At 38.2% G+C, this 23,724-nt stretch overlaps 1 protein-coding gene across 9 annotated transcripts in view; it reads left to right on the forward strand.

The window, feature by feature from the left end:
• The window catches only part of KANK4 (KN motif and ankyrin repeat domains 4), a 59,531-nt gene that overhangs the window by 26,735 nt on the left and 9,072 nt on the right, over positions 1-23,724 (forward strand). For 4 of the 9 annotated variants that reach the window (XM_088153622.1, XM_088153624.1, XM_088153623.1 and 1 more), the window contains exons 2-7: positions 1,538-1,623; positions 3,799-5,796; positions 11,208-11,319; positions 15,399-15,626; positions 16,531-16,618; positions 20,359-20,578. In XM_088153622.1, the coding sequence (XP_088009748.1) occupies positions 1,608-1,623; positions 3,799-5,796; positions 11,208-11,319; positions 15,399-15,626; positions 16,531-16,618; positions 20,359-20,578 (2,662 nt within the window). In that variant the 5' untranslated portion in view covers positions 1,538-1,607. The remainder of the gene's footprint in view (positions 1-1,537; positions 1,624-3,798; positions 5,797-11,207; positions 11,320-15,398; positions 15,627-16,530; positions 16,619-20,358; positions 20,579-23,724) is intronic. The other 5 variants (XM_088153626.1, XM_088153628.1, XM_088153627.1 and 2 more) reach the window with 2 other exon arrangements.

Raw genomic sequence — 23,724 nt, forward strand, 5'->3', positions numbered from 1 at the left:
CTGAGTACAATTTTTGAGACAATAATTGTTAGGCCATCCAATACATACAGTACTTAAGTAGCTTCTTAATTAGCACATCATTATATACTTTTTCAAATAAGCTAACAACATTCCCATATTCTAAAAATGAGACTGGCAAGACTTGCTCCCACCAAGCCCATGCTGATTTCTGGTGATTATTGCAGATGTTTTCAAGGTGCTTATAGATAAATCTCTATTTATAAGCTTTAGAATCTTGTCAGATATTAATGTCAGACTGATTGGTTCATGGCTTCCTGGATCTTCCTTTTCTGCCTTTTGGAAGATAGGCATGGGTGTTCTCAGGCTCCTGCTGCTTTCATCAAAATGACAAAAATAGCATTATGTTGTCCCACCACAAGCTCTATCGCTTTGAGGTGTGCATACAACAGCATGAACAAAAGGGTGGGTCTTGCATCATGATGTCACAATGCTGCTTTCATCAGACTAGCCTGTTTGACTCCTACTCTACAGATATCACTGAAGATAGGAACCACATTTGCTATCTTCAAGTGATCTGGCACTTAATTCTTCACCAGTTCTTTAGTCTTTCTCAAAGTTAATACATAACATTTCATCCAGGCTACTAACTATTAGCTTCAATATGCTAGGAGGTCATTTGTTTGGCCCTGGAAATTTACACTCATTGAAGAATTTAAAGAGCCACTCCCTGACCATGTTTCTGTCAATGTTAAATGTCAGTCTTTTGATTTTGTTTGTCTATTCTTATGGTTACTGTTTTTTAATCCTAATGTGTAAGTCACCTAGAGATACTTCTGTAATTGTTTATTTGGTCAACTTCTATGCCACTTCAAACAAATAAATTCTCCTGCCCTTCACAATTTCTTGATAAAACTGTTGTTGAACAAAAATAAGAATTCAAGCTGGTTTTCTTCGTTAACTCTTAACATTTTGTGGTATTTGTTGATCAGTTGACTGATTCTTTTACTGGAATGTATATGGTGTAGAGAAGCCCTTTTTGTTATTCTCAGCATCCTTTGCCAATTTCAATTCATTTTCCGTTTCAGCTTTCTTGACACCATTTTTACAGTTTAAGCTTCCAATTTGCACTTTTCCTCTTTCCAACTCTGCTATATGCTCTTTTTTGTTTTCAAATCATCTGTAGCTTTTGCATAGCCACTTTATCATGTTAGCCTCTGCTCAGTATGCATCCCCTGGGCATTTCTCTCTACCTAATGCTGAATTTCTGGAAGTACCGTGAATTGTTCCTCAGCAGTAAGAAATAATCTTGCAGAGTTATGTATTCTCAAAGCAGAAACCGACACTGTTGGGAGAGGAACACTGAATTAAAATTGTCTTGAAATGTTTATTAGGTAAGGGCTAGCAGAATGATAATTTCATCCCATGAAGAACAGAATGAGTACATGTGTTTAAAAATACATTGGTGAAATGTGTATCTTATATATAAAGACAAAATGTAAATAATTGTTACACTCAGTTCTTGAAACAGACATGACTACATTTTTTAAAAAATCATAATCTTTTTTTTTTTTTTTAGGTGGACTCCATTTCTTCTGATGAAGTTTCACTAATGGCTTGACATCTGCAAATTAAACAGAATTCTCATTATGGAGAATACAGAGGGTATGGATCCGCACTTCATCTTAATTGAAAGTCAAGCACTTCCGTTGTTAAGTAAAATTTATATTTTACTAAGAACAACACAAAAGCACTTTCACTTTGGAAATGTCCCTGCCATGCCCCAGATTTCACATATTCATTCCATCTGTGTTCAAAATCTATCTGTGCAATGGCAGAAACTGGTATATACTCTAGAAAGAAAATATTTCTGAATGGTGGCCATTAATAATAGCTTCTGATAAATGATTGGAAATTAGGAAGATGGGACTTTCAGCTTTACAGATTTATCAGACTGCTTTTCGCCATTCTTTGCCTTTCCCTTTGGTCTGTGGAAAGACCTGAGTGCGTAAATTCTAACCAAAAAGAATGCAAGTAGGAGATCCAAACAGCATTTCAGATAAAAGTGTTGGTGAAGATTTTCCAGACAAAGTTGACAGAACTGTGTTTTGTGAATGAACGGTCTTTAAACAAAACTAGACTTGTTAACGGATTAAGAACATTTAGCACCCATGCCAGCTTTTTTTTTTTTCATTGTGAAGAGCAGTGGTGGGGTTGTTCTTATTGAGACTGGGACAATGGTGAGGTCAAAATAATAGAACCCCTCATATTAACTATTTTTTACTGCAGTACACATATTTGTACACAGACACAGATTTATCCCCAAACAGCATCAAGAATACTTTGGCTTTGAATTAATAAAATAATTGATTTTAGCCCTATGATAGTATTTCTTTCATTCATCTATTTGGGGAGAATTTAACGTTTTATACTTGGTATTCAAAAGAACATATCCAAGAGCCAAAAATAGATTATGCAGTGAAGTCTGTTTAGCAAGAGTTGCTCTTAGAAGACCATTAAAACATGCCTAAACAGTATTATCTATTCAGCCTTATACCTAGCCTTTATAGACTAAACAAACATCTAGGAATATGCCATCTTGTGTGCCCACTGAAACATTCTTGCATTTTAAAAAGAGCAAGGCTGACATAGGAAGGATTTTTTTTTTTTTTTAGTTTTTGGACTACTGTTAAATCTGTGCCAGTAACGACTTTTCATAGTTAGAAAACAGGCTGGAAAATGCATTATCAGCACTGAATGTAGTAGTAAAGGTTTCATATATATTAGAATCCTGCAGCTTTTATAGCAGATCTGTAATGCAGTCTGCAGAAGCTGTTGTTTACATAATTATCAATTAGAGTGATGATTTAGCAAATTCCTGAGGACTTATAGTGGAACAATTATGTGCGCAGTCACAGCAAACAAGTTTATATATTTTCACATCCCTCTTTAGGACTATATCTTCTAGCTGACTCTACAGAGATGTCTTGGATGACAAATTGCCAGCCATTCTTTCCCCTTTTGCCTTGTGGATGGAGACTAACTGCACAGTGATTTAATGAAGCTGCCTTGTAGTTGTGCCTGGAGCTACAGCTAGCATTGCAATAAAAAGTTATGCATACTGATGTAGGCTGATTTTCATCACTGCTGGAATACGTCTGTGTTGCTGCAACCTTAGAGACAGGCAGGGCTGGGGAAAACCAATAGGATGACTTGAACTTAGCATATTTAACACTCCTTGTCTGATATTTATTTTTCATTTTTTATATCCTGCCTTTCCTCCAAGGAACTAAGAAAAACATTTTAAGTGCATCAAACTTCCTTAGGGTGAAACATGATAAACTCAAAAAGATCAGCCTGTTCTTGACATTTTGTGTGCATAATGTTATTTAATCAAGACCAATACATGCCCTGTTTCTTTCTTCTGGCCTGTCCTTAGTACTAGATCCTTGGGCTTATGTAACTTATGCAATGAAATCCTAGGAATAAGAATGATGCAGGATAAATATATGGGTTGTTTTTGTATAAAAGTTGTTGATGTCCAGTCAGAAACAGAAAGAATGATGGCTTAGTAGGATTGTTCTATCTTCAAGTCAACAGCTACTGTATACAGTATTGCAACAGAAATGTATAGTTCCCTGAACAGTTAATACAGTTCTAACAAGAGAAGAATCTTACTTAAATATTGTTCCTAGATAGTTAGGTTTGCCTTCAACTATTTATATGTATCAGAAAGAGGGAACATGGATAATAATCAGATTTCTAGAGATTTTTATTAATAATATCTCTTGTAAATTAAAGCTTTTATTTTTGTTTCTTTTTTTTTCTTCTTCATGTTAGCAGATAACTGGGCATCAAAAACAGAGGATAAAGATCCACCCCAAAGCCCCTATTCTGTTGAAACCCCCTATGGCTTCCATTTAGATCTTGACTTCCTGAAGTACGTCGATGACATTGAAAAGGGAAATACTATCAAGAGGATTCCAATTCGCCGGAAAACAAAACACCCCAAATTTAGCACCCTGCCTCGGAACTTTAGCCTCCCAGAAAATGGATCCAAAGTCTATTCGTCCTCCTTAAATAAGAGTTTCCTTACACAAAGGAAGACCTCTTTAGGGGGAGAGGAGAGCATGTCCCTAGTCACACCCACTGACTTGTCATCATTTTCACCTCTTCCCCAAGAACCAAGCTACAGAAAGAAAGCCCTGCTAATAGAGACGGTCAAACAAGATCCTCTTCACCTTCAAGAGGAGATTGCCAATTGTAAAGGGAGGCCTCAACTTCTGAGAGCATCCAGTATGCCTGCCAAACTTCCACCAATTCAGAATTTAGGAGAAGAAACTCATCAAGCTGTTTTTTTGCCTTTGGGATTTCTTCAGTCTTCCAATGGAAATGATTTAGACCTTGATTTTAGCCCTGCAAAAAAATCAGAGTTAAGTAGTTCCAAAAGATCTTCATTACCCCCTCCTGAAAATCTAATACATATGAAAGAGCAAATCAGTAAAGCCATCCAGGATTCTGAGAAATGTCCAGGACTATGGAGGGAAGCTCAGCTTGTGCTAGACCAGCAACAAAAAGAGCTTCCTAAGGAAATGATACAACCCAGTGACCCACAGCAAAGCCAACATCTAATTTCTCAGGAATTGCTTGCAGTTGTCGGGAGTAGAGAAGAATGTCATGCAAAAGAGGTGAATATCTGTCCATCATCAATTCAGAGTGGATCGGCCTCTACTAGTACCTCAGAACATGTGTTTGTAAAAGAGTCACAGGAAGAAATAGAACTTAACATATGTGAGACTGTTACAGAAGAAGTAGAGGAAGAAGATGAAGTTACAAGTCTTAGCACTAGAGAGATGGAAAAAAATGTAGAACTTGAGCCTTTTCTTCTTGAAGGTCCCAGCAATATAATAGCTTTACAGCAGCATATTGCCATTCTGGAGAAGCAACTGAATAACAAAACAGAAGAACTTGAGCAGATCCGAATAGTTTTGAAGCAACAGGATCAAGAAATCAAAGCAAAAGAGAGAAGCATTGAATTGCTAGCAAGTTCTAAAGCTCAACTGGAAGAGAAACTCTGCGGGGAGAATGTCAAAGAAATTAAACCATACATACAGGCCAGAAATGCCCCTCGGTACCTTGATGCTGCTGTGAATACAGAACACTTGCATGAAAAGGTAGCACATGAAAAAGGGATTGCTGTAAGCATCACTGAGCCTACAGAATCTTTAGGAGATGACGCCCATGAGGCTGATGATGAAAATGTGGAAATATGTAAGGAGTTATTCTGTGCTGAAATATCAAGTGTTTCTGCTGATGATGGAACAAAAGATAACCCTACTTTTCAGAGAAACAAGGAAGGAGAAGGAATTGCTCAGAACAGTGATTGCTCCATTGTTGAATCAAGCTATAATGAGCTACATGTTGATAATCAGAACAATAAGACAGAAAGAAGCACTTCGACTGCTCAGTTTTCTGTTCCTGGTGGAGAAAGTGGTTCTGGCCCCAAGATAGCTGACTCGAAGGCAAAAGGAATGCAAATAGTTTTTCAAGAAGATTTTAAGCGAGATCAGGAGGAGCAGAATCACCCAGAAGCAAAGGAATCACCTGCAGATCCCATTGTGGGCCAATATATTAAAAAAATCCAGGATCTTTTACAAGAGCAGTGGATATGCCTAGAACATGGGTATCCAGAGCTAGCCAGTGCAATCAAACAACCTGCCTCGAAGCTCAGTTCCATCCAGAATCAACTGGTTAATTCTCTGAATTTGCTGCTCTCTGCTTACACAACGCAAACACCAACAGACCAAGAGAATTCCAACACACAGTATCAACAGTTGGGTAAATAGTTTTGGCAAAGCCAGTCTTTCATTAACTTACGCTGATGTTAGTCAGGGGTGGCACCACTTGAGAAATGTTGAATAAAATAAACATAATTGCTGTTTTAAAATAAAGAGGTAAAACTAAGATATTTATATTCACTGATTTTTTTTAATGAAACATAGCTTAATGTACTGTCCATACCTCCTTTGGGGGTCTTTGAGAGAATCCCAAAGAAGGTATGCACTAAGAGCCTGGGCTCCCACTATTCCAAATTAACATTTAAAAAGCATTTTGTTATGACTTATAAAGAAATAGGTTCTAGTATTACTTAAATGCATAATATATTTTTCATTTAATTTATCTCTGTATAAATAAGGAATAGAAACTGTCATGGGTAACATCTTCTTTATCTCAGTCAAATAGGGATACTCTCACTCTCCCAGAAAAAGGTGATGAGAAGCAATCCCTACAATCTAGCTTCTGTTGTTCATAGAGATTCTTACTCCTCTTTCTGTCCCAACCTTCTCTAACTTGTTGCCTTCCAGCTATTGGGACCACAGCTTTCAGAATTCAAAGCAGGCAGGGTCAGCAGCAACACAATCTGGTTCCTTCTAGGTATGAGGCCATGCTGATTAGGAATTCTGGGAATTGTAGTCTCAACATCTCTAGTTCTTGGGGAAGCAACCAGTAGGGAAGGGTGTTCTAACCCATCTCCAGTACAAGGTGAATTGTCATTCATTTGTCAACAGAAGGCTTGATTTCTTTTTATTTTTCTGCCACTATCATGGCTTAATGAAAGCAGATGGAAGCAAGATCTCAGATGAGTATCACTGTAGAATTTAATTTGCCAGTTCTGGGACTGGCATTTGGTCATGTCTCACACAAGGTGAATGCCAATTAGAATACCTAATTCTGCAATTGTAATACCATAAAGTCTTCTTTTCCACACAGTAGTTCTAGAGAATCATTGGGTGCTACTATTGTTATTCTTGAGGTCAGCCAGGCATTTTCCAATTCAGCCTGCCATTAATTAAGTGCAGTCACCAAACTCAGAATAGTATGAAATCCAGGAAAATTCTAGGAAGAAATCAACCTAACATATTCATAGGAAGTATAAGAAGTAATATTCTAAACTTCATTGGAATGAAACAATAATGACAAATGTGCTTCCTCCAAAGTATACAGCATTTGTTTTCAAAGAACTGGAAAAAATTAAGCCATCATAGATGCTATCCTAGATCAGCTGGAAAAAATAATTGCTTGATTCTATGATCATAAAATCCCAGGTGACTTGGCAACTTGTTGCTAAGTGACACAGTTGTAAAGCAAAAAATCATATGACCATGCTGATTTATGACGGCAGTTCCAGCAGTTCCAGTTGCCATCATTAAGCGAATCACGCATGGTTGTTAAGCAAGATGTCATGTGACCGTGTCTTGCAACTTCCTGCTGGCTTCCCCATGGGCTTTGCTTGTGGGAAACCGATAGGGAAGGTCGCAAACTGTGATCACGTGACCACGGGACGCTGTGACCATCATAATTGCATGCTGGTTGCCAAGTCACATGAATTGCGATCATGTGACTGTGGGGACACTGCAACAGCCACAACTTTGAGGATTGGTCATAAGTCCCCTCGTTCAGCACCATCGTAACTTTGAACAGTCGCTGAACGAGTGGTTTTTAAGTGAGGGTTACCCGTACATGTTTATAAAAACAAGCTAGAATGAGGCAAATAATGTAAAATAAGCAAAAGTTATGATGGAGGCTTAGGTTTACAAACTCTGAAATATTAAATGTTTTCCAGATAGAACAAGAAACTTATACTATTTGGAATGCAAAAGATGCTCACTGGGTACAAATAGGATTCGTACAAGTCAGTAAGCCTGTTCTTGAGGTCTGTACCAGTCAGGGAAATCTACCTTTCCAAGATTCCAAGATGAGGAAGTTGCATTCCTGGCATACAAACAGGCATACAGCCATATACAATATGATAAAAGTAGATCAATATTACAAAACTGATTCTACCATAAGCATTCTAGGATGATCGCCACAGGCAGCAGATGTTTGGGAGCACTTCCTCTTGAGCTCCATGGCTACTTACCTCTGTCAAAGGGCAAAACTTTGTCCCGTGGCTTGTCCTTGGCTTCAGATTGTGGCCTCATCTGTGTGGTGGGCACTGCCATCTATCAAGCTTCTGTTTGGAGAATGGGGAGGGAGTCCACCTTGTGCTTTATAGCAAAAAAAACTTGGACCAGTGCCAGCTTTGCCACAATGCCAAAACTGCAAAGTATTCCTGATCAGACCATGGGCAAACACTGACACTGATGCCTCTTCTGGATTTAAATTAAGGACCACTGAAATTTTACATATGACAGACCTTACATTTAAACAGCAGCAGCAAATCTCAGTCACTCTCAGTTTCTGCTTTTCAATCTCTTCTGATAATAGAAAAGCAACTGATAGTCTTTCTCGTCTTTCTTGCTTTATTCACATTCTATTTTTTGCCATGCTTTCTCTGAATGATCTGGGCTTTCCAGTTTGCTGTCTCAGTGTGTGACGTGACCTGTTCTACTGAACTGAGTGTGGCTGACAAGTAACGTAGACCTTGGCAGTTTCACAAACCTGATATATATCCTCAGCCTTACATCTTAATGAGCAGCAGGACAGTGAAAAGGCCTTACTCAGTGTCACGAATGTTTGTTCTTATAATTTACAGTATAGAATGACCTTTTTCCAAGGGCATTGTACGTCGACTCTCATAAACTTCCACTTCATCTTTTAAAATTCCCTGTCAGATTTCTTTGTTCAGTTTCCAGTGATCAAAAGGTGAATGTCTCTGCTCTTGTGCCTAAAAGGACATCTCTCATACAAGGAAGATATTGACAGACTTGGTGGAGCCCAAATGTTTTCAGATCAGAAAAATATCAAAGGGACAAAATCATAAAAGGACAGGCAAACTCCCCCAGTCACCCAGGAAGAACTGAATGAGCTCAGGACACTGAGAGACTGATCTCCCCTCCATAGTGAATGGACCACTGAGGATATGGTGGAAAAATCACAAGAATTGGGAGGGGACTTTTTAGGTTAGATACATCACCCCCATCCATTCAATTGTTTCATTAATAGCGCAGACTAGAGGAGGGATCACATGGTGTCCCACTTTCCATTTCTATTCTGCCATTTTATCCATAAAAGGTCTAAAGATGGGATAAAAAAAAGGCCACCACTCATGCGAATTATTCACAATATAGTTTGCAGTGGAAACTATGGAAAGTTCTGTGCCTTTTGACATACAGAGATGTAGGTAAATTCTTGCCTGTTGTCCATGTCTCTCTCCCTGAGTTTTCCTCCTTTTGCCTTGCTTTTGCCAGTTAACTGTTTCGGCATTTGCTGATGTTTAATAAGTAAACATCAAGCTATATTTTTGCTAGCTGAACTGAGTTGTGTATGCGTGCTCTGATCCGGATACAGTGATTGACTGGGAGTGTGCTGGGTGAAAATTAGATTGGAACATTAATTTTCCAACATTTTAGGCCAACTAGCATGATTCTAGAACCTCTGCAAAATAACGGTGCATATGTGGTGATGCTAACAAATATGTTGCCATCTCCACTTATTAACACAGTATAATCAATCCTATCACACGTTGTGATATACAGCAATATCAGAAACACTTTGGCAAAATTGGAAAAGATCTTCTGGAATGAAAAGGCATTGTCCAGAGTTCAGAAAGTGGCCCATTTGAAGATTCTCAATGTGATGAAGAGGTAGGCAATTTGTTGTCCTCTTGTAGTCTTTTCCACTGGCTTGGGCTGATAGGAGTTAAAATTCAAAATATCAAGGGAAACCAGGTGCGGAAACTGCACAAGTAGCTATTCCGGTGTTTGAGAGGAAGCTATACAGGATGGAAAAGATCTAAAGTTACTAATATTGAAAGAAAATTATGCACAAGGTTTGTAATTTGAGTAGAAAGTTTTAAGTTTCAGAATTTAAAAACAGGTAGATACATTTTAAAAGAAACACAGTCTTAATTTGTGTTAATAATTTAAAGTCACAATTAATTCGCCCAATTCAATAATCCGTTGGCAAGCAGAACCAATAGCCAATTTTTCATATTGAGACCTAGTGCTCCAGCATGGAGATAAACTAATTCCTTCCAGATGTTTTGTACTGCCATAGTCACTAGTTTTATTTTCCCCCAGATTAGGCTAGCATAGGTAGCCCCATGTAGCTCACACAGAGCTTCAGAGTAGAAATGCCTAGACAATACAGCCCAAATGGTTGTTACAAACAACCAAAAAGTGTATTTTAGCAAAAAGTACTATTATTAGCACTTCATACTAAATGAGAACTCTGGTAGTCTTTTTCATTGTGGTTTATCTGGAATACCACAGAGTAGTTGCCCTGGTGCTACAGTTGATAATTCTCCATCTGAAGTAGATCTAGCTCAAGAAATTTACTTGGCAGCATTGATAGACAAGATGATGCCTTCTTGGGGCATCTTAGGCTGATCATGGGACAACATCCTTCATTGTACCTGAAGGCAACAGGCCTGCATTGGAGTGTAGGCTGGGCTACATTGCATAGATAGCTCTGGCATCTAATACCTCACTGCTGCTTAATACCACTCCCCTATGCTTGCTAGTTGCCTTTCCGAGAAATGCTGTATGATGGTAACTGATGTTGTCCGAGCTGTTTCTTTTCCTGTTCACTTACAGCTCTTTATCAGCCCAATCGGAAAGGTGACTCAATTAAAAGTTAGCATGAGAAATGAGTCAGATCACCACTGCTAATTCAGGGCAATGGGGGGAAAAGGGGATGACTTCTGTTGCCACTCACAACATCTTCCATCTGAACATGCTGCTTCAAATCCAGTTTTGCTTGACTGACATCAAGTCTGTGTTGACTCTTAGCAACCACATAGGTAGATTTTCTCCATGATGATCTGTCCCTAGCCTGGTCTTTTGGGCCTTCCAATGGTGCACCCATTGCCCCTGTCACTGAGTCCCTCCACCTTGCTGCTGGTCATCCTCTTCTTCTTTCCATCCACCTTTCCCAGCATTAGAGCCTTCTCCACAGAGCCAGGTCTTAGCATAATGTGTCTGAAGTAGGATAATTTGAGCCTGGTCGTTTGTACCTCTAGTGACAACTCTTTCGCCGCCATAATGTGTTTGGATGACTCACAATAGAAAACAGCATGGAAGACTTTTCTACCACATCTTCCATGTTGGCCTGAAAGCTCTTCTATATGGGGAAGAATGTATGGTGTCTGTATGAATCCCCGACCGCCCAAAAATATCCATCACAAGCATCTGTCATGGAAAAAAATGGGCATCAGAACTAAGCATTTGCATGTATAGTAACATTAAGAAAGACAGGTGATGATAACATTTTTTATATTCTTGTCTTTTAAAAATTATTTCTATCAGGAATCTCTCCGAGCACAAGTCTGAAATCTATTATGAAAAAGAAAGACACTGGTTTCCACGAGGGAGGTAATGGCACCAAAAAGAACCTTCAGTTTGTTGGGGTAAATGGTGGGTAAGCATCAGTGGAAGAGACAAGATTGCCTTTTCATTTATAATGCTTCGTTGCATGTGTACCAAAAATGACATGGACATGTCAGATTAAATGTAACTTCATTTATTCCTCTTCCATTATAATGTTGATTAGATTGCTATAAAAAGTTGGCAGGAAGCAATAAAAAATGTAATTAATAGAACTCATATATTCCTGCTTCAGCTATCAGTGATTCTTTGCTTAGAGGTCAAGGTCAGGATCATCCCAAATTTCAGAAAAGAAAGGATAATCTTTCCAATGAATGAGTAATGGACTATGCAATAAGCCTCAATACAGGTAGTCCTTGGGTTACAATGGCAATTAGGACCGGAACTGCCATAACTAAGTGGTGGGGCCATAAAGTGTGATGTCATGTGACTGCATTGCTTAGCAATGGCAATTCTGGCAGTCCCAGTTGCTGTCATTAAGTGAGGACCACATGGGTCATTAAATGAGGACCTCACATGACTGACTTCTTACTTCCTGTCAGCTTCCCCATTGACTTTGCTTGTGGAAAGCCAGCAGGAAACGTTGGAATTTGCAATCATCTGACTGCAGGGATGATGCGATGGCCAGAACTCTGAGGACCAGTTGTAAGTCCCCCTCGTTCAGCACCACTGCAAGTTTGAATGGTTGCTGAGCAAGTGGTCATAACCTGAGGCTCACCTGTATACCATACTGTTATTTTATTACATACATTATGTATTACATACTATATCTTACCTTACATACCTTATGCCATACTGTTATTGTAACTAGTCTGCAATTTAACCTTCTTCCCCTTTGGATTTCTAAACAGGGACCCAAATAATTTTATTATAATTGTTTTCGCATTCTGTCTTACAAGCCACTGTTTAAAAAAAATATGGGAGTTCTTGAACCTATTACTCAGAGGACTGAAATGTGCAGTCCACAGCTTTGAACAACTATTATTATGGGTTGCTTAGGATAAAGTCCTGCCAGCTTCTGGGAGGCTTAATAGTTCTTGGCTTCCAGGGCAGAAGGATCAGTAAACTGCACTGTTCTCCCTTGCTAGCCAAGTCCTTTCTCACTGGCCATACTTCATCTCCGTCCCTTGGTTCCAAATCCAAATAGACAATTTATTCCATAGCAATATTTTTCCCCATAAAATTTAAAAATAAGGGTAAAGCAAGCATGTGGGGAGCCAGAGTTATTTGTAAGACTGACCACATGGAAAACTGAAATTTACTGCAGTTGGCAACTGACTCAGTCAATAAATTAGCAGAGTCAGAGGCTGTTGATGGTTGAAGGGAGCTTATATGTGGCTACCTAGGGGCAAATGGCCATTTGTTTCTGTATTGATGTACTCAGGATTATTGCCTTCTTCCTTTTCGTTCCTAAGAAGCAAAACAGCCACTGCTGGAAATGAGAAAGTTAGGCAAGGGCAAACATCAAGAGGGAGAAAAAGTATCTGCAGGTCAGATCTAATCTCCTAAAATGACAACTAATGTAGGCACATGCAACACTAATGGACACCTGGAGATCCTAGGCTGTTTGCAGCACCCCAAACCCCCTTTTTCACCTTTTAGATCCCTCTTTACCTGCCCTACTAAATTGGTTGCAGACTCCTCCTAGTCATTGAAGCCTTGCCTCCTCAAATATTAAGTGCAGTTTTGGTCCCCTCAAAGATTGCTCACTCCTGTTTATGCCCCTCCTCCTTTGCCATGAATTCCTGCCCCCAGCAGATTACTCCAAGGATTATGTGGATTTCAGCAGAGGAAGCATAGCCTGGTTTTCTGTGAATGAGTTTCTGGATTAGTGCTCCCTCCTCCTCTTCCTCCAACATAATCACCAGGAAGCAGTGAGAAGCATTTGCTTCTCTTTTCGGCTAAACACAATTTTTTATTCTGTCCGGACACACTGAAAAAGCAAACTTTAAATGGATGTCTTGGACTGTTTACAGAAACTAAACACTAATCAAATTCTTCCTGAATCTGGGTATAATGGATGATACAAATTTGTTCCTTGTGATTTTACTAGAGTAAAGGGGGTGGGAGGAGGAGGAAACAGAGAATATATGTGCCCAAGACATAAAATACTAAGCCACAGTTTACTGTAAACTGCAATAGTGTTTCTTTAAATTTTGGGGAAAAGTCTTTGTAGAATAACCTCAGTCTGGTTCCATCTAATATCACTCATTCAATAATTAATACAGCTCCTTCATTAACAAGTGGGCCCCATTTATAATCTGGGGATCACAACTATCATTATTGTCATATTTGTGGAAATGTTTCAAATTATTTTAGTAGAATTAGGTGCCTACAAACACAGGTATGACTCAGTAAGCTACTGAACTACTGCTTAGGTTTAAACTCAAGCAAGTTAGCTACCTAGACCAGATGAGGCTACTCACATCTGGACTGGTGAAATTGAAAATGTTAGTTCAAAAATTTGAAAGTGCACAGTGCTTTTAATATTGCTTATAGCATTATGACTACGTCTGTACTTAAACTGATTTTTTAAAAATGCCATACAGGAACAAATTAGTTATGGCATTGGGAGAAATCTAATTGTTCTTCAGTTAATCTCATTTTTAAATGTACCTCCATATCGAGTTTCAGCCATATGAAGCCTTACAGTCATAGCATCATCAAAAATGTGCAAAAGAGAGGTTCAAGCAAGTATTCATTTCTTCACGAAGCAGCAAATATAAGCTAATTCCTTGGCTTACTGTAAGGTCCTCCTCACCCTTAAACGCTTTAATGCAACTCCTTACAATTTAAAACAAGTATCATCAAGACCATTCTGCGAATAACAATTAATTTACAAATGCAGGATGATACATTTATCCCTTACGTTTAGTTACACTGCGTTTTGCAAAATTTCAAGAACAGTCTACTGTAGAGAAACTGTTTCTAAAAAGTAACTTACTGAAGTAGGAATTTAAGAGCATAATCAATAAAAAAAAAGCATAGTCATGCAAGCGCTAATGGCTTTAAAGTGCTCTGACATCTAGATGGTTTTGCTTTAAAAAATGCACAAATGGTTACCAGTGGCTGCTTGTCTTGATCACGATCTGCTAGATGCAACATGCCTTGAATGCCAGCTGTTACAGAGCAACTGAGAAACAGGGCTACTGCCTCCCCCCTTCCATGCTCCGAGTTATCTGAATGTAGCTAGTTGACCTCTTTGTGGCATAGAATACTCATTTTTTCCCCAAAGCAAAATAATGTGTTATTCAAATATATGCTGCCAAATGCCTTTTCTATTTAGTGCTCCATGGAAGCGCTAAAAATGAATGTCAGGAATGCATAGATTAAAAGGGTGGATTTTTATTCAAGCTAAAATGGCAGTGTTGCTTTGATATCAGTGATAAATAACAATGAGACAGATGTCAGTGATGTGTTTTTCCATGTAGAACAGCTGGTTGGGTTTTTTTTTTCTTTTAGCATTAGCAGTCAATGGAAGGTCTGCGTTCCCTTTCTGGGAATTACTTTATTCTCTCAATAAGCATGGTAGCTACACTTTTATGCTCATTTACTTGGGATTAACTGCCATTAAACTTAGGCTAAGGATGCTCTTGGTTGCACACTTTGTTCTAAGTCATAATGTGATTTGTTTTGGTTTAGTATGTTGCATGAACTCAGCCGCTGAGGTCTGTAAACTGTGATTACTGGCTTAGTGTGTTGTGTGAATCCAAGCAGTTGTGACTTATTCAACAACTGTGATTAAATAAACTATGGTTTGGGGCAGTGTGCAGACTCAGCCACAGAATGCTTCTGCATAATTAGTACCACAAACTATTCTGAACAAGCTCTAGCCAAAATGTGACTATCATTCCTACAAGAAGATACTATCTTTCAAATTAACTCCAAGCTCCAAGATATCCTAATTTGATATATATTTTTACTATTATAAGCAATATTGAAAATGACCAAATAATAAACCAAAGAACACATGTATTAATTTCTTTGCATTCTAAAACTTTATGGCTTGCGTAGGGTGGATTTTAGAGTTAAATTCATTTGGGGCTGACTACTTTTGTTCTTGACTTGCTTGTCAAAAGAAAAAGCTAAGTAATATCTGGTGTCCTTATCCAGTTATGAAACCACGTCCAGTGAAGATTCTAGTTGTGAAGAAAGCTCCTCTGAAGGTGATTCAGATAGTGAGATGGACAGAAAACATGGCAATGAAGAGCAAAGTTGGGGGGAAGATGTCAAAGAAGATGACCACATGGCATCTGGAACTTCTCAAAGTGCAAAGGAAGATTGTGATCCAGAAAATCTAGAAGAAACCACAAAATCAACAATGCAGCATAAAGTTGAGAGGTAACTATAGCTTTCTCTACATTTGTATAACATATAACCAACCCATAACAGTTTGTGTTTCATAATGTTATCTGTAAATATAATACATAGTGAGAAAAATAATATCTGCATTTATATGTAGAAATATTATAACAGTGAAGATTGATATTCTTTTGGGCAGATTGCGGATTTCATGAAGAATGCATATTTAACTCCATAGATTTAAGTGCAAAGCTAGTGATAGATTTATAAATGCCTCTTTAAATTAGTGGAGTGAACCTTGGAATAGTGATACTGAAAAAAAGGCACTTTGCACTCGAATAGAAAAAAAATCAGATGAAAAAAAATCAGATGAGAGAAGTTCGTATTTAGCCTGTGGGCTACCTCTGCTCTATCAAAGTCTTGAGTCACTCGGCAGACAATGCCATCATCATGCATGTAATAGGTTACCAGTAGTTCTGTCATTCTGTGTGGAAGAACTTTCTCTCAACTGATGAACTGGAGCCCTGCTCATAAACTAAGACTGCCCATTGTGTACGTGGAAATGATGAATACAATCCAAGTGAAATCATGCAGTCAAATCTAGCAGGCTTAACTCCATTGGATCATGGCCAGTGTGATTAATAATATACTCATTGTAGGGAAGGGTGTAAACTCTTGCTCTAGCTATAATTGCTATACTTTACTTTCTGCTTTGAACCTTTCCAGTAAGTTAGGTCACTTTTATGTATAAAGAAGAGCCTTAATAGTAAAAGTAGCATTGGGAATAAAGCAGTAAAAAGCCAAGTAGTTAAGGGTTGGGAGATTCATAATAAAGCCCTGTTGCCCATTACCATGTCTATATTTTTCCCAATTCCAATCCATCATTCCTTATGTATTTCTTAAGGTAAATACACACACACACAACTATGTTTTTCATTTTCAGATTTAAACCCTCTGGAGATTTTCTGAAAGGGTGCCAGATCTTAAGCAAAAACCTGTCAGAAATAAGGACCACAAAGGACAAATTCCTGGTACTCATAATTTTTCATTTGCATTTTAATCATGTGTTTCTTTTATTTTTCTTTAAAATCTTATTTAATACTTAAATAATTTAAGCATTATTTTTATATAGGAGCACTATTAATAGTCATAGGAATTTTGAAATTCCTCTCCTCAGAATCTAAATTGAATTTTGGGATAGAATTTAATGAAAAGGTCAAGTTAAGGGTAAATAACATGTTCATAAATATATGGCATTCCCTTGAGACAGATAATAATAAAACAATTCCCTTAGTTCTTTTGAGGAAAAAAAAAAGACAATGCATTTCAGATCTCACACTAGAACTTGTTAACCCCCCACCCAATAGGAATTCAGTGGAAAATAGCTTTAACACTTTAGCTACAACGAAAGTGAGGCTGTGGAGTCTTTGGTGCTCTCTGAGCTTGGTTGTTTGCTTGTGGACATTTCATTACCTGACTAGGTAACATCATCAGTGCTAGTGAGTGTGGGGTTTGCTCCCTGTTTATATACAGTAGCTTGCCTTGCCAGTGTTGGTGGGGGTGTGGTTTTCTCCTTGGTGTTGATTAGGGTACTGTTTTCGGCTTGATAGTCTGTCTGGTGTTAATCCCTGCTTATCTGGGTGTAGGCTGCTGGAAAGGATTTCTTTTTGTTTCTTTCTTAGCTTTTTTATTGTCTCTTTTGAATGGTATGTAAATATGGTTTATCTCTATGTGTCTATTGATGGCTGATGTGTCTGAATGTCAAGCTTCCAGGAACTCCCTCTAGTTTTTGGATTGAGCTTGGTCTAGAATGCTCAGTTTCCCAGAAACTGAAACTATGGTTGAGTCTGTCCATGTGTTGTGAGCTTAAGGAGTTTTCATCATGTCTTCTGACCGCTAGTTGATGTTCATGGATGCGTTCTGTTAGTCTTCTGCCTGTCCTATGTGCTATAGTTTCTAGATGCTGCATTACAATCTCTGCTATGAGTCCTGAGAGTGGTGATCCCATGGGTGTTCCTCTGATTTGTTGGTATATTTTTTCATCAAACTGAAAGTAGGTAGTGAGGTAGAGGTTGATAAGGTCCATGATTCTGAGTATTTAGATCTTAGTGTATTTGGTTAGGTCAGGTGTGTTGTGTAGCTGCCATGGATTTTTTTGCTAGTGCTGTGATATTGAATGAAATCATCATTTCATCTTCTTCTGTTTTTAGGTCTTTGATTTTCTGGAGGCACTCTAGTGGGGAGTTGATAGAATGTTCGCTCCTCTCTGTGAGATGTCCAAGCTTTTTTGAAAGCTCTTTGGCTATGTTGTATGTTGGGGTCCCTGGTAACGATAAAATTGGACGAAGAGATATGTTGAGCTTGTGTATTTTGGGGCATCCATAGAAGCGTGGGAGGATGAGTCCGCTGCTTTTCATCTGCCACTGTTCTTCTTTTGTGATTTGACCTATCTTGGTTAGGTCATTAAGGGTTCTTTTGATCAGGTTGTCAAGTTTCTGTATTGGATTGGGATGTAGGCTCCATTGTCCTCCAGTAATTATTTGGCTCTTTGTGTGTATTGTGTTCTGTCTATGATAACCGTGGTTTGGCCTTTGTCTGCTGGGAGTATGATGATGGTTTGGTCTTTCTTTAGGTTTTTAAAACTTCTCTGTTCTCTGCTTTGAGTGGGTTCTGATTCTGTGTTCTTCTGGTCTGTGGTATGATTGTCTGCCTTATGTTTCCTCAGGTCTCTGTGGCCATTCCTGTGGTTTTAAATGCTGCTTCTAAGGCTGCAACGAATTCTAAGTGATTAGCATCATTTATGTTATAGTTGAGAGTATAGAAAGTGAGGCTGCATGGGATTGTAACATGAGAGAAGGATTCCAAGAAAGAGATCAGTGGCTTTTGTTTTTGTTTATTGGAAAATGTGTAGTTGAGGTCCACATTTGGGGGGCAATTCCTTAAATATACAGTGAATGCTTGGTGTCCTTCAGATAATGTTAAGCTACGTGCACCATGAATTCTTAACTAGCACAATCACTGGCTAAGTCAACTAAGAATGCTGAAATTTGTAGGGTGAACACAACAGGAAAGCACAGAGTTGTGGAAAGTTGGTGCCTGGAGTACTGCAGAACATGGAGAGTTTTTAAATTGTTATATTGTATTGTATCTTTTATTATATGACAACGTATGTTTAATCTATATACATGTAAACTACCTAAAGTCTGAATGGACTGAGGCAATGTATACATTTCATAAATAAATAGTATTTTCTGGAATATGAAGTCTGTGTCTTAGGAAATAGCAAAAAGATGTTCTGATTTTCTGCTGCATTAGGAAGGAAGTGTTATCTGAGGGACCGCCTCTCCTCAGTTATAGCAGCCCATCCCTTTAGATCTAGCAGGGGAGGTATGCTATGCATTCCATCAGCCAGGGACTTGCATTTGGTGGGTCCCAGGAGGTGGCCCTTCTCTGCCATGGCTCCCTCCTTGTGGAACATTCTCCCGCCTGAAGTGAAGCTTGCCCCTTCCCTGCTGTCATTTAGGAAATCCCTCAAGACCTGGTTGTGTCATCAGGTCTAGGGGGTCTTCGATGGCTCCACTGTAATTGATATTCTGCTCTCTCAGTGGGGTTTGTATATTTTAAAATCTATTTTTTAAACAAATCTGTGAGGTTTTTATTTTTAATAACAACTTTTTATCATTTTATAATGCTTGTTTTTATCCACTTGTTATTTATTTAATTATTGTACGCCGCCCAGAGTCACTTTGTGTGAGATGGGCAGCTATATAAATGTGACAAATAAATAAAAAAATAAATAAGGCTAACTAGTTTCAATATACCTGGTTTTTAAATTCTAAGTAAATTATTTAGATATAATTAGATTTATACCCTACCTTTAATTAGTACAAAACAAAGTCGCCTACATAATGCTCCCTCCTCCTGTTTTCCCCACAACCACAGCCCTGTGAGGTAGGGTGGGCTGAGAGAGAGTGATTGGCCCGAAGTCACCCAACTAGCTTTCATGCCTAAGGGAAAACTAGAACTCATGGTCTCCTGGTTACTGTTCCAGATCTTAACCACTACACCCACTGACTCTCAAATATTATGGCTTACTTACCTGACTGCAGATTAGTAAAAAAAACTACCAGGTAAAATACTGAAGATAGAAGTGCCATACATTAATAATCAGTTCAAGCAATATGGCTGAGCAAATCACACTAATGAAACCAAAATGTTCTTACTCCTGCTCATCCAGTAGTCTTAGGGGCTATAACAGAGAACAACAATAAAGAGAGTTTTATAAACTTATCCATTTAGAAAAATTAAGCAGGTGTCAAATGAAGAGTGAGAGTAAAGAGCTCTCCAGAAAATAAAACATTTTGGGGAAAAAAATGAGGAATCCTTCCAATAATTAAATTGCCGCAATGGAGGATAAGCCACCCTCCCCCGCTGAATATATTAGCTAGACATGTATGGTTCCCTTAAATATCTATATGATACAAAACTGAAGGGACAACTCTTGAGGGTATTCCCCTCAAAATTATTTAATGAGAGGAACTTCTAGTAGAAAGTTGCAAATAATCAAATCGTTTCAGACACAATATTATTCAGGGAAGGTAGCTTTTAAATAAAGCAGTAGATTCCCCCAAGTATTGGATTCTATGAAAATTCATTTATTCCAAAGAGGTCAAAGTGGGATTCTTGTGGTTTGGGTTGAGGGTAAAAAATATAAACATGGCTGAATGGTTTAAAAACACTGTGAAACTAAATCAGATCCTGATCTTTTTAGAGGCACGTGTTAAGCACTGTGTGTCAAGAGTGGTTCCGAATCTCAAGCAGAAAATCCTCCAGCCCTGAAATCGTTGCAGCTTACCTCAGCGAGATTAAGGCCGTTCATCCACAACTACAGAATGTAATTGTAAATTTAGCTGATGGAAATGGCAACACAGCCCTTCATTATAGTGTTTCTCATTCTAACTTTTGGATTGTGAAGCTTCTTTTAGAGACAGGTAAGAATCCTTAATTTGAGCTTTGTTTCCATTTGCTGGGCTTTGAAAATTCCCGCTGAACTGGCCTTTTTAATCTCCATTTCATACTGCCAAACCTGGTATCACAGATGCCTGGTATAAACTGCAATGATGAAAAATGACAACATGTGAGCTGAAGCATCATGTCTTAAGCCCCTGCCTTTCATATTTGTTCCCCAATGTTGGATCTGAGTATATTGCATCATGATGTTGTGGTGCAGATTTTTATCACACCCATCCCATTCTGGTGGATCTTCTGCTAAGTTTGTTTTCTTAGCTGATATACATGAAACAAATCAAAGGCTGTTTACCTATTTCTATTGTCTTCCATTCCATTCTCATTTATTACCAAATTCTGTCTTTAGGCTTTACGTTTTAATTTTAGCTTTCTTGGTTTATACTATGCCTAGAATATTTTTTGGAGTCGGGCGGCCTTAATGAGTTTAATAAATAAATATATAATCATGAGGGTTTTCCCCTGCTGTATTCCTAAGAATCGATAGACATGACAAAGCGGACATATAATGGAACCTTCATAATCTAATTTGGTTGAAAGTTGATTCACACCTTAGACGTCAAACTCATTTCCAATGTATGTCTAGCAGTTGAAGGTGATTGAAACTTTTTAAACATGTTATGGTGTTTGGTACTTTGAGTATATGGGTACATACAACAAAAAATATTCTATGTCAAGGGTTGAATTGATATTTCATAATTAGGGATTGTTACTTGGAAGCTTTTAAGATTGTAAGAGAAATCTATAATTCAGCAAGAATAATTTCGTATAAAGTAAGTGATCTGTTAGGTCAAATAGGAAAAGAGTCTTGTGAAATTCTCATCCAATAAACATGAATGCATTTTCTAGCGAGAAGAAAGAAGCTTTGTTACTATTTAGTTGGCATGACAACCTGTAAAATGTTAGGAAAATGGCATATTATCATAAGTGTCTATAAATCAATTGTTGCGCTAAGGCTTCCTAACAACTCCAGAAGTTTCAAACAAGGTTGTTTTGTTCTCTCAGTAGATTGCCTTCAGGCAATTATGTTCAGAGCTACACACAGACTTTAAATACTAACTTGTTTCAAGTCATTATGAAAAAAAGAAGAATGTTCTGATGTTCTAGTAATGATGCAAATCTTCAAGGACACCCTGTATTTGTCTGCTCTGACTGGCTGCAATTCTCTAAGCAAATGTCTTTATCAACTTTGCTGCTTGAGATCATTTATTAGAAAAGCCTGCATTCTGTTCCTGAACTACCTTTGTCTAGCTCACATACAATATATCCCTTTGCCCTTTCAACCTGCATCTTTCTTGGAGGAATTCTACCCAGAAGACTATGGTTATTTGGAAGTTTAGCAGAAAAAAAAATAGTGGATCATTGGATTAATTGAATGAATGATATGGTTAGGGCAATCAGTATCTGATAGGGAGTACAGGAAATACATGGAAAACTTACACATTAAATCAGACATAATGGATAAGATCTAGTCTAAATAAGTCATAAATGATTTTGGTGGTTTGGTTCTATGTTTCACTAAATCTGGCTCTAATCCAATATATATTCTCCTACGTAAGGTAACTCTTACTTCCCCTATTCTTTCCTAGTTTTTCACCCAGAGTCCAAATGTATTGCAACATATTTTGAATGAAATTGCAGTTCTACTTAGTATCACAGTACATTTTCTTGGGCCATGTGCAAGGTGGCATAATTGTCTAGACAATTTTGCATACTACTGACCTCTGCTGACCAGAGATAAAAATGTTGTCACTATTATTTAGGGCCCATTTATATTTGCAGAAGAGCATATCAAGGTCTTCTTATATGATACCAACGAAGAGTTTCTGAAAATACTTTAACAAATGTGCTCAGTAATCCCTACCAGTAAACATGAATTGCCCTTCCTGGGATGAGAGTAGGATGGATCAAGAGTTCCTCATTGTACTGTTAATTTAAGATATATATTTATACTTCTGTGTTTGCTTGGTGGTAGATTCTAAACAAAGCTAAAGGAGCAACATTGATGTGGGGTGGGTGGAATTACATAATTTTTATAGTTTCCTGATCAAAAATTTGAGAAACTCCCATTATGATTTCCCCATGACTTGTCTTCTGAATTCTTGACCTAAAAAGAAACATATTCATTCTTTGTAAAATCTGCCCTATGAATTAAATATCCTAGAACTGAAGCAACAGAAACAGCTTTCTTTGTTGATGCAATTATCTGTATATCCCACTGGTTTATGTAATGATAAAGTAGATTTATAGTAAATATTATGGTTAAGAATGCATCCTAAACTGGGGTCAGAGATGAGTGCAGCCACAGCTCACCATATCTAAAGGTCCTGCTATCTGTGCTGGCCAAGACAGAGTAGAGTTTTTATAATTCTCCCTCTCATTGGGTACAATAGAAGTAAGAAAACATAGTCTATCAGTTCTTGGCTATGTAGATGTTGAGGACAAAGAGTATTCTCCTTACATACATGAAACTGAAGTGCATATTAGGCAGAATAGGCAAACTGAAGCTGCCTGATGACCCTGGAAGGGAAGGAGACAAATAACAAAAGCAAGGTTGTTGTCTTTTCTGTGGTGTGAAGGGCATCAATATATGGGTACAATAAAGGTCATTGTTTATGTTAGAAGGTGCTAGGGCCTGGAGTCTCCTTAGAAGAGCAGAATGTAGAGGTGCTGGGTCAGTCCATAGTAAGATCACCCTATGTTGTAGTTATTAGATCCTACATTCCTGCATGTTGTAATTCAGGAATGCATTGCTTTTGTGTACAATTTTCAGATGGTATAACCTTGTGGGCTTTGGGTCTCTTCTGTGTTTCTTTGCAAGGAGCCCAGTGATCACTGTAGTTATGTGTGCCAGTAAAAGACTTGTTGTTGCATCTATCTCCCGTTGCTTTGGTTCCTAATTTAAGTAGGCATTTCCCCCACAACTTAGGTGAGGGAGCTCCTTAGAAGAATGCAGACATCCTATTTCTATCAGTGCTGTTCTTGCTTCTTTTGAGTCCTGTTGATTACTGCTGGTGGAAACCTTGTTGGCAGTAACATCATGGAGCTTCTTGCGGATACAGTGGCAGTCTCAGCTGAGGTGAAACCTCTTCATCACTATTGGAAGAACAGT

Source organism: Python bivittatus, unplaced genomic scaffold (genome assembly GCF_059951505.1).
Source record: "Python bivittatus isolate LINGU-HERP-01145 unplaced genomic scaffold, Pbiv_v1 ctg000700_np1212, whole genome shotgun sequence".
Lineage (NCBI taxonomy): Eukaryota > Metazoa > Chordata > Lepidosauria > Squamata > Pythonidae > Python > Python bivittatus.